This window comes from Cornus florida, unplaced genomic scaffold, assembly GCF_030987335.1.
Source record: "Cornus florida cultivar Cherokee Brave unplaced genomic scaffold, ASM3098733v1 CherokeeBrave_3.0.0_Hap2_Chr01, whole genome shotgun sequence".
Taxonomy (NCBI): Eukaryota; Viridiplantae; Streptophyta; class Magnoliopsida; order Cornales; family Cornaceae; genus Cornus; species Cornus florida.
In genome coordinates this window covers 77,003,380-77,021,443 of record NW_026775571.1, presented here as the reverse complement: position 1 = coordinate 77,021,443, position 18,064 = coordinate 77,003,380, and the positions used below count along the sequence as shown (strand labels likewise).

The window sequence follows — 18,064 nt, the reverse complement described above, 5'->3', positions numbered from 1 at the left end:
ATTAATAATGAAAAATTTAATTTTTTTTAAAGCAAAAATTCGGAGAGCCTGATGGAGTGCATGTTTCTAGAGAGCGAAAGCTGTTGACGTGACTCTTGAAAAAATTGATGTGGCATTTTTAGAGAGCCAAAATCCGGAAAGGCTGATGCAAATCTCCGGATTTTGGCTCTCTAAAAATGCCACATCAACTTTTTCAAGAGTCACGTCAGCAATTCCAAAAGCCACGTTAGCAGTTTCGCTCTCCAAAAACATACACTCCATCAGGCTCTCCGAATTTTTGCTCTCTAAAAGAAAATTAAAAATTAAAAATTTTATTTTTTATTTTTTTAAACTTTTGCTAAACGGGCACTAATTGGAATCAGAAAATAAGGATTACAAAATCCTATGTGAATAAGTAGATGAATTTGTAATTTTAATTATTTTTTTTAAAGTTATATATATATATATATATATTAAAAAATTATAGCCGTTAAGGCACTATTTGTGTCCGCCAAACAATGCCTTAATGGCCAAATGTATTGTTTGTGGTATACATTTAAAATTTAAAGCAAAAAAATAAAAAAAGAGCAAATTTTAAGGGAAAAAAGGTTTTTAATTTATTTTTGGCCCAAATAAATTTATTTTTGGACAAACAGTGCCTAAACAATATATTTTTTTATTTAATGAATTTTATTTTATTTTACCTTTTTTGAAATAAAAAAAAAAGCACAAAATAACCTATTTTTGAGGTTTTTCAAAAAAAAAAAAAAAAATGCTGAATAGTGCCTTAATTGCTCCAGGAGCGTTTGAGAATAAAACAAAAAAAAGTGATGAAAAATGGCCCCGTTTTGCAACAGAAAAAAAAAATATATATATATATATTACGTTCGCGGGCCGGCTAACAGTATTCTGCGAGCCGACCGGTGAGGCAAAGTGGGCCTGCCTTTTTCAGCTAGGCCGGTGGAGCAACTTTGGGCTCCCATATCGCCAAAAGCGGGCTTTAATGGATCCTTTTTTTGGCCATCTCGTTTAGCTCCAAGGGAGCATCAGTGGCTTGGGTCAGACCCACCACCAACGTTTTGTAAATTGGACAGTCCGGGCTCAAATTTCGGTCTGAACCTAGGTCCAATCAACTATGGACTAGTTTAGACTTTAGTATTTGCCCCGTGATTTTTATTTTTAATATCCTTTGTAACCCAATACAAAGTATGTGCGGGGGTTGGTAAATTGTCAAACCATAAACCTATAATTGTCCACTTAGATTGACCTTTAAGCCTAAATACATGTGGTTGGTGAAGGGCTTTTTGGTAATTTTATATATATATATATATATATATATATATATTTTTGACAATTAAGAATTTAGATGCACACACTTCAACCCATCCAAATTCAACGTGAAACAAGTTATACTTGTAACATTCTCCCTCACCCTCCCATTTATACACACTTCAACACCAATTCAAATCCGCTGTGGGACAAGCTCCACTTGTAACATTCTCTCCCTCCTGAATTCGCGCAACGCCTTCGTTGCGGTCGGGTCACCCCTCCTAGTCGAGGTCAAACCTGGGCGTTTTTCGGGCCGGAGATTTGGTGTTACACCGAATTTAATATCAGGTTTGATTCTGATTCCAACTATAACGAGTGAGTACTTGTCTATTTACTAAAAAAACTCAAATTATTGAATGGTATTACGTACTCATTAGTTACTCACCCATCCAAATTCAACGTGTAACATTAGGATGCTATGATGGCCTCTATTTTCACAATATATATATATATATATATATTGCGTTGATTGGGTAGGTAATTAAAACACCACAAATTGATGAGCTGAATACTGAATAATAATGTTTGAATATGGGTTAATGTTATTCAAACTGAAATTTTGGTCAAGTAAATATATTATGTACAGAGTCTAATAATAGCCTCTATTTTCACAATATATATATATATATATATATATATATATATATATATATATATTGCAGTGATTGGGTAGGTAATTAAAACACCACAAATTGATGAGCTGAATACTGAATAATAATGTTTTAATATGGGTTAATGTTATTCAAACTGAAATTTTAGTCAAGTAAATATATTATGCACATAGTCTAATAATACTGTATTATATTTTTCTACCTCTCAGTGAAAGCTTTGGTGCAAAGTGACTGTGTTGCCACCAAGAAAATAAATAAAATACAACGCAAAAAATGAATAACCAATAAATATATTATGTAGATTTTATTTTCCTCATCTTTATCCTTTTCTTGTCAAAAGATGGGGTGTCCTGAAATAAACGAGGGTGGTTCAGTTTTGTAAGAAAATGTTTTTATTTATTTTTTGAGAATTAAAAATAAAAAAATTATACAAAATTTAGTTTGATTGATGGTTTGAACTATTTTATAAAAATTTAGTTAAAAAACCTATATTCAAAATAACTTTCTTTTATAATTTTTTAAAATGACAAACCAAGCAAGCATTGTACCTTAGATTCATCATAACTCATAAATGTTTCAAAGTAACTTTTTTTTTTTTTTTTTTTTCAATTCCTTACCTTTGTTTAGTTAGCTGGAATCAACTAGAAGAGATAGGAAACAAAAAAAATTTAACTTTTTTTTTGAATTTGGATAGATAAATTTTTTTATTTTTTATTTTAATTTGGATAGATGGAAAAAGAAAGGTAATGAAATTTTTTATATTCATATTTCCTCCCAAAACTTTTCCTACACAAAACACAGGAAAATAATATTTTCGTATGAAATATGCGACGTTTTTATTTTATGCATTAACTTAATCGTTCAAAACAAATTTTTTCTTTATTTTTTTACTAAGTTTCAAAGAGGCAAGTTTTTGCAAAACAATTATTATTTTTATTTCTTATTTTACCACAAGTTATATATAATTGGCCACAACAACATACAATAAAATTTCTCTTAAAAATTAGTATAGTTGGAACTCACATACAATGCCTCCACTGAGGTTCGAATCCCTGCCGTCTCTTTGAAAAGTAGGAGTCTTATACCGCTAAGCCACAGGACTGTTGGTAATATTATAAAGTCTTAATTTAAATAAAAATAATTATAGTATTAAATTCAATAATCCATCATTTTACTATTTATTTGCTAAAAATAGATATCATCAAATACAAACTCATATATTTTTTTAGTATTTGAAATCATAAAAATAATTTTAATATGGTCAATTACTTTCTTATACAAAAAAACATGATAAAAATATATTTTTTTCATCCACCTCACTTTTCTTTCATTTTTCTTATATTTCTTACTCATTTCCATCTAATAGCCTTATTATCTATATTTATGCAGATTTCATCCGATGCAAAATAAACCATTTTATTGTGGGCCATCTATGACGTGTCACAATCTGGTGTGCAGCTGGTTCACCAGTAATGATGCGCAGGTACACCGGAAAAAAACAGCGGGAAAGGGAAAGTTACTCTCTCCACTTTATCCTCCGATACTGACTTAAATACTCACTCTCTCTCTCTCTCTATTACATATATTCCGCTGATTCCGTGGTTGTTTCTCTCTCTTAAATACTAAATATATGTGCGTATCATCAACAATCCGGACTGGGGTCTAAGAATCCTAGAATTGATAAATGACAACTGATCAATATGGAAAATTTTTGGTCCCAACAAGGGCTTCATTTGCACTAAAAGTTACTTAGAATCTCTTTGAATCAACCCTAACCCAGTCACCAACTCCCTTAACTCCAGGTATATGCCACTCCTCTCTCTCTCTCTCTCTCTATATATATATATATATGTATGTATCTGTACATTTTTATGCATATGTATGTTCTTCTAGCTAGGGTTTCAAAGATTTGGAAAGAAAATCTGGATTGTGAATATTATGTGTAAGTACATGTATATTGTAATGGGTATTGTTAATTTTATTAGGTGCAACTGCAGAATTTTTATTTACGTGTTAATATGTGTTTTGCTGATGAAATTTGAACAAGTATAGGTGCATTTAGGTTGATTATGCTTGGTACTGAATAGATGAAGATAATTTGTTATAAGTGGTACTATATTATGGGGTTTCCATCTGAAATGTGCAAAGATTCATGTGAAACTCATTTGGGTTTTGAATTAGTTCGCCGTTAAAATTTATTTCTGGGAAGATTTCTGGTGCTTTTTACAGTAAATAGCTTTTACCTAATTCAAAGGGTTTGAAAATGTTAGAATCTCCTATGGGTTTGTGCAGCAGAAATTAAATTTTTATTTACTCAGAAATATGGACTAATTTTATTTGCTCAGTTTTGTAATTGAGAACATCTTGCTGCCAAACTCGATGGGAAATTTGCAACTGTATTACGAGGAGCACCATTTGAGGGGGTTATACAATTTACAGGGTGCTGAAAAGAATTGAATGCAATATACAACCTGTGGAATTTTTATTAATGGTTGAAGTGAAACCTATTAAACACATTTTACAGTCTTCACTTTGTTCTCTTGGCTTTTACTACTATTGAGTAGTCCAATAAACGAGCAATATGAAAAGATGACTCCTTTTGCTCGAAAGATCCCCTGTAACAGATTAACGGTCAAGCATGCCAACCATGCATCTAAAAGGGAGTTGTAACTTAGTTAAAGCCTAATACTTTTAAAAAGGGATTCAGTCATTCTGGTGTTTATTATTGTCGCCTTGAACAGACTAGAGCTTGTTATACAACTTAAACTCAATTACTCATTCTATATTCCAAAGTTGTTAGTTTCTCATATCTTATTCATTGTTTTTTGTTTGGTATGGTTTTTCCTTTTGAGTTGTCTAATATTTGAAGTTGGCACAGGTGTTTGTATGTTGCTGTGAACTATTTTGGGGGTATACCATTAACAACTACCATAGGGCATGTCTCTCCATGTCGCCAGAGGTTTAGTGTAGCTATGGATTGTGTAAAGACCACTGCTCACTTTAAGGGTAAGTTACTAAAATGGTGAAATTTATTGTGAGGAGCTTCTCTTTTGCATAGTCATATGTCATAATAGACATAACTACATGAGCATTGCTTCTGACACTGCATGAATTACCTATTAGAATGGGATTCCATGTTGTCTTCTTTAAATTCTCATCATAAATTATTTTATTTTGGCTTCTAGCTCATCCCAGCATTGCAGTTCTGACCATGAAAATCAAGTGAATTTTTTTATTAGTTGCTGAATTATTTTTATTCTCTTGGAAATTAGCTGACAAATTATATGCCTCGTTCTTGTTAGTTGAGCAAATTTTTTGGGTAGGACTTAATAGAATTATCATAAAATGTTGCCTACCTGTCAAATCTTTAGCTGAATTCTGTAGTTACAACTTTTTAACTTCTCAAAATTTGGTTCTTACTGTCTTTGCATGAATTCTCTTCCAAACATGGCATGATATCCTGTTGAATTTGCAGTCGTTGATTTGAACACATGTTCAGAATCAAGTGTACTTGTATTTTGTTACAGTTGTACAATTGTGTTGTCTATGCTGGATGTATACTACCATTACTCATCTGTCCCAAAAATCGCATTCCAAATTTCCTTCTTTAGACATCTCAAAATTCTTGTCCATTATCAATAGTCAATTACTAGTTGTTACTAAGTTTCTCCAGTGCAACCTTTTTTACAGGATATATTACATGACGAAGACAAAACACTGTCATTATTAGGGGTGAAAATGGAATACTTGTATATATATATATACACACACACACATAGTGGAGGTGATTCAGGGCTGGAGGGAGTATGCTATATATATGTTTATTTCTAGATTTTGGGGGTGGGTGGGTGGGTTAAGGTCTGCTGTATGGTTCCTAGTATATTTACAGAACAGGGGCCAGGCTGACACACAGGTCTGATCTATAACTGGATGGAATCTATGTACATTATACATCTTTTTTAGTTGCTTTTTCCTCACTCGTGGTCAGCCATGGTTTTGTAAAGTTCATTTTGGCTTGTAGCTTTGCCCAAATTAATGGGGCTGCATTTTTCTTGAGTTGTTGAATTGTATATTTTCACTTCATAACCCCCATGGCTAAAATGCTGTTATTGCTAGACTACGGTATACGTATTATTAGGCCATTTATTAACTATGTCATATGTAGCAGAGCACTGGGCATTACAAAAGAAACAAAAATAATGTGCTTATGTGTTTGAGATCAGAATGCTGAGACGGATGATAGGTGTGATTAGAAGAGATATGGTTCATAATCGAAGTTTGAGGGAGAAATCAGGAGTAGTGCCTTCTAGTGATAAAAATTTAAGAGAAAGAAAACTTAAGTGGTTAGAATTTGTACAACGTATACCTGTATTAAGAAGAAAAGATTAGTTTCTATAGAGGCATTTGTCGCTTGAATTTCTGAGAGTAATACTGGTTACTTTCACTGCCGTTAAAGGATTTGCTGTACTTCAAATTTTCCCCTACAAGTAGTTTGCATAATTAGATGTTTTAATTTGCTTCTCTGTCCTTGCAATAATGTCTCTCTCTGAATAACTAGGAGTGTTATTAGCTATCTCTCTTTCTTTCTCTCACATGCACTTGCATATTGTCCATCAATTACAGTTCTGCCTTGTTTTCTTTTTTTTTTTTTTTTTGATAAGTAGTTCTGCCTTGTTTTCTATTCATGCAAAGAGTTGCATATAGATGCTAAAGGCAGGCTTAATTATTGCAGGTACTTTCTGCCAGCAGTTCTTATTATTCATCATCTGGTTATCCAGTTTCCAAGATGTAGTGGCACTGCAAACGCCACCTGAACCAATACATCTTTCTCCCACATCTGAGCTAGCCAGCCCACCTAGTAGTGGACTTTTTCAACCCATAGAAATATCACCTGCAGTCATTCCACACTATCCTTTCCCCGGGGAACCTTTGTCACCAATGTACCCTTCCTTTCCAACCACGTATGATCCAGTATTGACGGGAAGATGCCCTGTAAATTTCTCTGCTGTTTCAAGTATTATGGACAAAACAGCATCGGATTGTTCTCAACCTTTAGCTGCACTTGTAGGAAATGTTATATGTTGCCCGCAGTTCAGTAGTTTGCTCCGCATATTCCAAGGATACTATAGCACTAATTCAGATAAATTAGTTTTACAAAGTGCAGTGGCTAAGGATTGTTTTAAAGACATCATAAGTATATTAGCCAGCAGAGGATCAAACAGCTCAATACCTACTATCTGCTCTGTAAAGTCATCAAATCTTACTGGCGGGTCTTGTCCTGTGAAGGATGTAATTACCTTTGAGAAAACAGTGAACACAAGCAAATTATTGGAGGCTTGCAGCACTATTGATCCTCTAAAAGAGTGCTGCAGACCAATTTGCCAGCCTGCTATCATGGAGGCTGCACTTCAGATCTCAGTAACACAATCGCCAATCAACGAGAATAAGTATGCATTTGGAGAACCTAATCGTATTGATGCTCTTAACGATTGTAAAGGAGTGGTGTATTCATGGCTCTCTAAGAAACTCTCGTTGGATGCTGCCAATACTGCATTTCGAATATTATCTGCCTGCAAAGTTAACAAAGGTACATATTTTGTCATTTGTATGCTTGTAATGGGCCTGTTAGAATTTTAGGTTCCTGCTAGTTCAAATTTTGTAAAACTTGCTTTTGCATGTACTTCTTTTCCTGGTTAATTTGAACCATGCTGCAGAGTTTCTCTCATGGTTATGTGGTCCTGGACTCCTGCTGTTGAAAATGCTTACATCTGTGTATTGCATCCCTCATCCACATTTTACATGACGTCTTATTACTGGAATTCTTTGAGTTTTATTTGATTTGTTTTTTATATCTAAACTTTCTAAGCATATTGGATTTTTTAATTTGTATATCAAGAAGTGTTAGCATTGTAATTTTAAAATAACTACTGCACCATTGGTAGTCTCAGTGGCGGAGCCAGAATTTCATTTCAGGGGGGTGCAGTGTACTTGGTAAAAGGCAAATAGTATGTCATTATTTGCAAAAAATTACACTAAAGAAAAATTCAAAAATATAAAATACACATTGAGTTCATAAAATTACAGTAATAAATTTAAATAAAAAGAAGAAGAAAATGCTGCAGTACATACATCATACATAAGAGCAAAAAGAAGAATTCTAAGAAGTGGAAAATAAAAATCAAAGAAGAAGAAAAAGAAAAAGATAAGAAAAATGAAGAGAACTTTAAAAGTAAAAAAAATAGGGTTTGATTGAAGAAGGGTATTTTAACTTCTTCTTTCTTTCTTTTTTTTTTTTTTTAATTTTCTTTTTAGGAAATCAAAGGAATTTGAAGAGTAAAAGAGAAAATGAAAGAAAAAAATTAAGAGATAATTTTAGCAATTGAAAATTTTAGGGGAGCATTATGTAAAATTTCTAGTATATATATGCATATAAAAAAGTATATACATATATATAGTGGGCAGGGCCGGGGCCGGGGAGCACGTGACCACCCCCCTCGGGCCCGGAGCCTGCATTGGCTCTGTCCCTGGGTACTCTCATTGTTAAGTTGTTAAAGATGCACCAGCTCAATGATTTGGGTCCTTACTTATGGACATGCTTCTGTAACTACATCTCATAAACATGAAAAAAGAAATAGCCATTGATAACTGATTGATTTATAATTTTAGTCACAACACCACCATAAGAATAGTGTGCATGTTCTTGATAATCCAACTACCGAGTAACAATAAATCCATGCTAAATACCCGACAATGGAAAATAAAATTGTGTCTTTATGGGTGATACTGAGATTGAAGTAAATTGTAGTACACTGGGGCTAGAATTGACTATAGAAGTCATATATCATGCCATTAAAAAAAAAATAATAAATAAATAAAATAAATATGCCTATTGTGTTGAGTCTTTTAACAATTGAAGCACAACAAACGAAATAAGTTTAAGTATAAACCCATAGACTCTATATAAAGATGCAGGGAGGTCACCTGTCAGTTTTTTTCAATCTCAGCCAAGATTAAAGTGGTTACAGGTGGATGAGAACCAAAACGCCAGGTTGATTTTTAAAACAGCATAGCGAATTTATCTTAAGGTTTTTGCAGACAAGGAACATCGTCAAATTATTATTTCATTATAAGCCATTTGTTTGTGTATGAGTTTTGGCTAAAAAAGATGATATACTTCTTCTTCAGAGGCATGTGGTAGTTTCATCGAAATGTACATTGTGTTATACTCCATAATTAATTGCATTCTATAATAGTATTTCTGGAGATCACTTATGAGTGATTATATTTTGGAACAGTTTGTCCTTTGGATTTTAAGCAGCCATCAGAAGTAATTAAAGCATGTCGTAACGTAGCTGCTCCCAGTCCTTCGTGTTGTAGCTCATTAAATACTTACATTGCTGGGCTACAGAAGCAAATGTTAATTACAAATCGACAAGCTATAATATGTGCAACAGTGTTTGGGTCCATGCTACAGAAAGCTGGTGTCATGACAAATGTTTATGAGCTTTGTGATGTTGATTTGAAAGATTTTAGTCTCCAAGGTAAAATTTCATGTTACGATTTTTTGTTTAAAAATCTTTTCAACCTTATCTTTATGTTCATTCCTTTATCTGATCTGGTTTTCTCTTACTATTTCGTGCATCTGTACATTGACATTGGAGCAGCATATGGACAGCAAGGTTTGCAATTATCTTCCTACTACTTTGTTATCCTTTTCTCTTAGATTCATGTTTTAATCTTTTACATGTGTTTTTCTGTTCTAATATCATGATTGTAGTGCTTGCATTGTAGTTGTGCCTTTTTTGTGCGTAATAATGTATGGTGTTTTTTTTTTTTTCCGCCCTTGTGATAGGTAAAAATATGTATAGGCTCTTGGTTTGCGAATTAGGGAGATGATGTTTATTTTTAGGGTAAATTATATGCACCTCCCTTGTGTTTTTAAGAATTAAACTGACCTCCTTTGCCAATGACGTAGGATAGATGGTGTGAGCGTCTGGTTAATTTTACTAAAATGCTCTCTGTTGTAAGGCATAAAACGGAAGTGAAGAGAAATAAAACAAGTCGAACACACAGATATTACGTGGTTCAACCACTAGGTCCTATATCCACGGCACAAAGAGCCCAAAGGGCTACTTTACTTTTATTATAATCTCTCAACTCATACACAATACATTGGTGGAGGCTCCTTTATATAGGAGAAGAAATTATGAGAATGGAAAGAATTAGAAAATAGGAAATAAGGAGAATTTTTCTCCACTGATTCCTCTAGTAACACCAAATCTTCAATAATAGGAAACATCTGAAAGATTTCCTCCACTGATTCCTCCATTAAATCTTCAATACTCCCCCTCAAGTTGGAGCATGGATGCCTAACTTGTCATTGAGATGACGAGTAACAACAAGTGTGAATGATGAAGAGAGAAGACGAAGAACAATGCTACCGAACACACCGACACATAGTTATTAAAGGCCCAAGGCGCACAAAAGCGCTAGAGGTCCTTTGGAGCCTAGCCGCGAGGTGCACGACGAGGCGCGCGCCTGAGTGAAGTGAGGCACACAATTGAAAATTTAAACTACCATAATAACATTCATATCTCATCAGTCAAATCAATATTCTAAAAATTAATATCAAATATAAAAAAGTAAATCCATCAACTATACAAGCATCCAACAACTATAAAACAGAGCTCAAATTTGTTTTCTTGAAAGGCAAAGCAAAATGTGTTTTTTGAATGGCAAAACAAAGCACAAAAAGAAATAAATATGTTAACAAAAAAAAAAAATTGTTAACAAGAAAAAAGAAAAGAAAAAATAGAGCAAAAAAAAAAAAAGACAGAGAGATGAGAGAACTAGACGAAGAGAGAGATGTAAACAAAGATAAGAAGAGAGGAGAGATCTAGAGGAGAAAAGAGAAAAAAAAATAAAAGAAAGAACTGACGTGGCTTCGTCGTTTATCTTTGCAACTAAGGTTTCGTTTTCGTCTCACAAATTCATTCTATCGTTGTTCGGTTAACACTTTGACTCTTAGGATTTCTTATTTTTTTATTCTTTTGAACAAAAGTTCCTTATATCGTATGATTGAGCTTTCTTTTTTGTTTATTAAGTTGCCAAAAGTACCTTTTTTGGCTTAAGAAATAGAACAATCGTATTTTTTTAAACAAATATCAGTGAGGTGCGCCAAACAGGACGAGGCACAACCGAGACGCGCGCCTAGTAAACATCAGTGAGCCTGGGATGACAATAGGCGCTAAGCCTAGGCGCGCCTTTAACAACACTGCAGCGATAGCGCAAACAAGTCAACAAAAAACTGTCGAAGACATGGCAAAGGCGAGGACAATGCTACCGAACATACCGGTAGCCCAAACATGTTGATAAAAACTGTCGGAGACATAGCAAAGATGAAGACAATGCTACTGAACATACCGACAGCCCAAATAAGTCAATAAAAACTGTCGGAGACACGGCAAAGGCGAAGAACATTACTGCCGAACAAACCGGCAGTCCATACAAGTCGCAAATAGTACGGAAAAACCCTTAGCAACATTTCAAATGCTAAGGAAATACCCCAAAATAGGGGTCCGAACCTAGGAAGAGAAATTAGGCTCTGATATCATGTTGTAAAGCTTAAAACGGAAGTGAATAGAGAAATAAAACAAGTAGAACACACATATATTATATGGTTTAGCTACTAGGGCCTATATCCACGGCACAAAAAGCCCATATGATTACATCACTTTATTTATAATCTCTCAACTCATACACAATATAATGGTGGAGGCTCCTTTATATAGGAGAAGAAATTATGAGAATGGAAAAAATTAGAAAATAGGAAGCAAGGAGGATTTTTCTCCACTGATTCCTCTAGTAACACCAAATCTTCAATAATAGGAAACAACGTCAATTACTGAAAGATTTTCCTCCAATGATTCCTACATTAAATTTTCAACTCTCTCAAATTCTAATATATAAATTAACGGTCAAAAATATTCACCTTTATACTATTGTTAATTAGGGCTGCAAATGAACCGAGCTGTTCATAAACAGCTCGGGCTGGGCTCGTTAAAAGCTCAGCTCGGGCTCGTTCGTGAAGTAAACGAGCCGAGCTTGAACAATGCTGAGGTCAGCTCATTAAAATCGTGAACAAGCTCGTTTACTAAATGGCCTATTTTCAATTTATTTTTTTCAAATTTTATATTACAATTGTTTAGCGCATTAGATATAAACCCAGTCCAAACTCATATAAGTTTATAAACCCAACTCTATTTAACTTTAGGCCCAACTCCACTTAAACTATTACCCTATCAATCTATTAGTCACACCCTTATCTTTATATCACCGTTGGATTGCATTTGTGAACCCTAACCATATGCAGCCTCACAGATCACGCAACATTGCTTCTTCTTCTCTACTCGGCCACGGTTTCCAAATTTCTGAAATCTCCGGGATGAAACCCTATCCATACGCAGCCACAACAAATCTTGCTACATCACTCCTCTAATCTCTTTCAAGTTTCGACCCGAACATCGTTTCCTCCTTCGTTTACAATTATGAAATCTCTCTCTTGGGTCCTGATGTCTCTATCCAATTTTAGTATTGGCGAGGTCAGATGAAGATGATCGTAGACGGATGTCAGTGAAAGAGATACAGCATTTTCTTCCATTTTTGAAACAGTATAGATCTAAACCTTCTGTTTTATTTTTTATTTTTGGGATTGAAGGCGAGCTCGAGCTGAGCCGAACCGAGCCCGAGCTCACCAAAAATTTGGCGAGCCGAGCTTGAGCCCGGTTTGGCCAAACTCGCACTAGCCCGAGCCGAGCCCAAGCAAGGTAAAGTTCGGCTCGGCTCGGCTCGGCTCATTTGCAGCCCTAACTGTAATCACTCCAACTCCAACGTCATTACCTGTATCACATAAGTACGTAACTAGTTCAATTAAGGAATTCTCCCTTAACAAACCAATCCTATTCCTTTCTGACATATCTCAGCAGAGGCTCCAATCTTCTCTACCGTCTCATTCTTTCTCTCAAAATTTTGGGTTATATACACTGAAAAAAAAAAAAGGGTTATATACATATATTATTGGGGTTTAGGGTTTGGATTTAGATGGAGAATCAATCATTGACAATGGAGTCCTTGCAGAAAGATGTGGATCAAATTAAGGAAGTGGATCTTGAAGAGAACCAATTGTTGCACCACAGCCCGACGCTTCGTGTTGGAGCTCAACAATGATTTCCTGCGATTCGACAATCGAGATCTGCATGCCTAGATGGAGATGAGATCATTCATTGCGGCTGTAAGCTGATCGGTTAACTGAAATACAATGAAGAATGTTTTAGGGTGTTGAAAAACGAAGGCTACCTTTTCCACTTTCTCTTTCCCCCTTCTTTAAATATGAATATGTGTTTACGTTTCAAAGAATGGTGAATGATTGAGAAGAGCTGACATATTTTAACGTTACCAATTTGATTTGTTGTTCTAACCTATTTAATGGGAACTTAATTGAAATTCAACTTCTAAAAACTCATCAGTTTACCTGGATTTCTAAAAAATTCAGAAGGAAAAGAAAAGTTGAGCTTTTCTATAATTGATTAGATAATTGCAATCCATCTAGTAATTTTTTATTTTTATTTTTGTTTTAAATTTTGTATCGTAGATGTACTGCAAGAATTGAACCATTACACAATGGACACTGTGTAACTATTTGAGCCTCTTAAATGTTTAGTATTTGGCAGTAAATACATCTGTTCTTGTTCTGGTATCATTGTGGAGCTTCGCATGATACTTGTACAAAGTGTTAAAAATCTCAGTTGTAGAGCTTATAGTAAATGTTAAACAATTCCAAAATGGAGTAGGTCTATCCCAATGGAGTGAAGACCACGCACTGTCACCCACCGCCCACACATCCATTGCCTACCTTGTTGGCTCCAAGGATAAATCTTCGTGTAATGGGCAGTGAGAAGTAGCCCGCAAGGAAGAAGATGCTAATAAGGTAGACTGAATATGATCACCATTAATGGGCTGACCTTAATCCTTAGGTCCCTGGCGCAACCCATTGGTGAGAAGGAGAGAGCAAGAAATGAGAGAGGAAGGAGATCATCTTCAGTTTTGGCTACATATGGTTATATTGTAATGATTCAGACGGGACATTTCTGTCATTTTATAAAACACAATTGAGGGTAATAATGTCATTCAATATCAGTTAGTGAGGTTAAAAATGTATTAAAATGCAATATAAGGGCAATACTGGAATTTAAACATTTTTTATAGCATGACGTAGTCATTTTCCGTCAATGGTTACCATCTCTGACCAATATATATATATTTTTGATAAGTATCTTTGACCAATATTGACTGTTAAACGAAGGAGATATATGTTACCAACTTACCTAGTTTCATTTTCAGGGGAGGTACAGATAAATTTTTTAAATTATAGGGGAGGTTTGTATCATCATAATCATCATCATCCTTGTCTTTATCTTATATGAATGGGTTCGGCCACATGAGTTCTCTCTCTTCAATCTTTTTTATTACATGCCATTAAACCTACTATATTTAACTTTTTAAAGTCATTTTTAATAACCTCATCTCATATTACTTATGTTTGCCCTCTCTGTCTCTTACCTATTACAACTATCCTTCCTTGTTTGACCGGCGCGTCTCTAGGTCCCCAATGTATTTGTCCAAATAATCTAAATCTACTCTCTCTAATCTTGTCACCAATGGGTGCTACAACTAATTTTTCTCACACTTTCATTAGGGATTCTATCTCTTCTAGTCACTCCACTCATCCAAGTTCTCATTTCCACTATAGGGGAGGTGGTTTAATTTTGTCAAACCTCAAGGTCTCAAATTATATTATCACGTTGCTCGTATTAAAGTGGGCATAACATAAAAAATACTTTATAGTAAAATCATATGAGCTAGTCAAAGGTAAAACTTCAATTTGGTCAAAAGAAAGAGAATCTATAGTTCGAATAAAGCGTGCGGTCTACTCTCTTTATTTATTTATTTTAGTTTTTATCCTGCCAAACTAGGGGAGGGGAGACTGGAACATGGGTACACCTGCTCGGAGAGTTGGACACTCTATCGACTAGGCCACTGGGTAATACCCGTGTGCGGTCTACTCTCAATGAATTTTTTATATGGAATTTCACACAATCATGGTCAAGTACCAAAGGGCAGAGGGCTCATGGGTGGTGCACTCAGTATAGCTTTTTATTTATTTATTTATTTATTTTTAAATTTAAAGATCTTTTGCTTTTTACCGTTGGACTTCTATGTAAATGCATTATTGTAATTATTTTTGAACTATCCAATATTATGAGGTGGATCGGATGTTTTCATCATCTTAGCTTTCGACTGATGCTACCCTATCCAATGGATCCAATACTATGAAACCTGGCAAGTAATCTTAAGGGGGATTTTATCGGGGCTGCCAAAATAGCATTTTCACTTCTCTTCCCACAATAGGAGTTCGAATCCGCAGCCCATTTCTCTCAGATTTTGAATGAATTGATTGAGACACTCCTGAATGCTACATGAAGAACATACGGAATTCAAGTGGGTTCATAGTATATTGCTAATATCAATTTTTTGTGTACCTGCGTATAGAAAACCATGGTGTATCTGCAGAAAACGAATTCATTTGAGGAATCTTATTTGATGTGCCCTAAGACTAATATTACTTTAGTATGAGCGAAAACTTCGAGATCGACCTGTTTGAGACGACATTTTGATAACCTATTCGAATCTAGGTGCTCAAAATGTCGTTTCAAACGGGTCGATCTCGATGTTTTCACTTTCATGGTCATTAAATCTCACATATTGTCTTCTTTAGAGAAAGAATAAAAGAAAACAATAACATATCTATCTTGTTGGGTACCGAACGGGCACCCAATGTATCTTGGGAATTTAGGTGTTTCATATGCTTCCCATTTATCCTAAAACTGAAATGGAAACCAAATAGACTGAAGTTGACGTTCAAAGTAGCGTGCAGATGTATATGACTACTGTACTGTAGAGTGTAGACAATATCTGTTGTAAATACTTATAATATACCTTGTTTGATTCCATAAAGAGATTTAGAGAACAATGTCTGTTTGAGATTATTAAGAAAATAATTAGCAAAGCACTGAAATATTGGTTTTCTTTTAAATGCAGGGTGTTTACTTCGTAGCTTGCCTTCAGATGTGATATTTGACAATTCAACAGGCTTCAGCTTTACGTGTGACTTGAGCGACAATATTGCAGCTCCATGGCCTTCATCGTCCTCTTTTTCATCCTTATCTCTTTGTGCTCCTGGTAATTGATAAAGAAGAGCGTGTCTATTTCTTTTGCTTAGTTCTAGTAGATCCAGTATTTAATGATAGAAGTATAATATGATATTTTGTAATTTAACATCCATAACCTGATTTGTGCTTAAATTTGCAGAGATGTCATTGCCTGCACTACCAACATCGGAGACTTTGGGACATTCTGGTGCGCATTTTGCGGCTTTTGCCTAGTGAAATTACTAGCTTCTGTCAGTGTCAGCTGTAGTTTGAGTATTTTTGCCAAAAAATTCGTGATAATAAACACAACAAACATGAACATAAAATGAGACTAAGGCAGGTTTTTTTAACACAGTAGTGCTCTGCTTGGTAGAAGGATGGAAAATTGGAATAAAGGGAAGGAATGAGAGATGGACAAGGTACCCTTGGGGGAAGGAAGAAGTGTTTTGCTTAATTTGTTTGGTTGAGTAGAAAAAATAAGGGAAGGTATTATACCATTTCATAGTTAAAAAGAGTTACAGATATGAAGAAATGGTGGGATGCTGCCCTTATCTCCTCCCAATTTTGGGAGGAAGAGAGATATTGTGGTCCGGTCCCATGTAGAAGGGTCTTTCGTCCTCCCATCCTTTCCTTCCATTTCGCCCTCTACCAAATGAAGGAAAGACCTACCCTCCTTTTGTTCCTCCATCTTCCTTCCTACTGACCAAGCTATGACTGCAGCAAGTGCAATTGATGCTATTAACTGGCTATTAGGTTTTGTTTTGCCAAAGTAGCCAGTTCAAATGAAAACGGAGTATTTCTTCCACAGTCGGCTTTTACTTTTTAGAATGTGCAACAATTCCATGTCCACTTGACATACTTCTAGCCATTCAAAAACTTGGTCATCTAATAATGGCAATCAACATGCTGGGCAACTAAAACGTGATTTTCAGAAAAAATAAAAAAAGAATTGCTTGGGTTATATTTTGTCAGTGCATAGCTTTCTCAAATAGTGCTCTGAGAGTTAGTTTCCATCTGTTTGTTGATTGAATGTCTCTGTAGTCTTGGAGTGAATGGCTGATGTCTTCATGTCATGTTATGATGCAGGTTGTCGTCGTGGTGGGTTGGAATTCCTTGTACCAATTTTTTCTTTTTTCGTTTTCAGTACATTGTTGTACCGAGAGATTTAGCTGAATTGGCTGGTTTTAAATGGGGAGCTTCTGGAAATTTAATATGGCCAGATTACATGTATATTTCGAGTGTCCTTTCTCATGTATAGCAGCTGTTTTTTTTGGGGGTTATTTATTCTTGATTTGTCAAGTTTTGGATCCTGTCCTGATGGACTTGCATATGTTCTACTACCAGAGAAGTGTGACTTGGGTCATACCAGCATTTTCAAGTTGGAGGTAACTTTTCATGGTTGGTGGTGCATTCATCTATAGATTAGGTTGCACTGGTGGTCAACAGATTTTATATTCACATAAACTAGAATCTGGGAACAAGAGTACAAGACTTTACACACACACACACACACACTTTCTGAATATGTGATTTTGGTTTGTGCTTTATTTTACAGGTTATGCGATCTGCTTTGGTAATTCACTAATCTAATCTGATTACTAGTTTTTGATTGTACAAATTACTCGTTGAAGAAGTTTGAAAACTCCCAATTGAAAATAGGAGGTTATTATCAGTAATGGCCTGTTTGGCAACCGTTTTTCTTTTGTGTTTTTGTTGTCAGATCGGTGATAAACAGATACAAGTGGTGAAAACATGTTTGGTGATGTTTGTCTATTTTAGAAAAGTGTTCAAATATAAAAGAAAGAAAAAAATGTTTTCACTTATTTTTCTTACTGTAAATTGGAAGATTTTTTTTTTTTTTTTTTTTTTTAGTTAAAA

General features: G+C 34.8%; 1 protein-coding gene across 1 annotated transcript; it reads left to right on the top strand.

The window, feature by feature from the left end:
• Positions 1-3,480: 3,480 nt before the first annotated feature.
• Positions 3,481-17,588, top strand: LOC132301859 (uncharacterized GPI-anchored protein At1g61900-like). Its single transcript, XM_059799031.1, has 8 exons — positions 3,481-3,721; positions 4,798-4,925; positions 6,652-7,506; positions 9,215-9,460; positions 9,584-9,598; positions 16,077-16,217; positions 16,347-16,394; positions 17,273-17,588. Exons 2-8 carry the CDS (start codon positions 4,892-4,894, stop codon positions 17,353-17,355), a joined length of 1,422 nt encoding a protein of 473 aa, XP_059655014.1. The 5' UTR covers positions 3,481-3,721; positions 4,798-4,891; the 3' UTR covers positions 17,356-17,588.
• Positions 17,589-18,064: the final 476 nt, after the last annotated feature.

Excerpts from the sequence above, each read along its gene's own strand:
- LOC132301859 (XM_059799031.1), top strand. The coding sequence starts at position 4,892 with ATGGATTGTGTAAAGACCACTGCTCACTTTAAGG. Across the intron at positions 7,507-9,214 it reads TGCCTGCAAAGTTAACAAAG|TTTGTCCTTTGGATTTTAAG; the intron begins GTACATATTTTG and ends ATTTTGGAACAG. Across the intron at positions 16,395-17,272 it reads GGAGACTTTGGGACATTCTG|GTTGTCGTCGTGGTGGGTTG; the intron begins GTGCGCATTTTG and ends GTTATGATGCAG.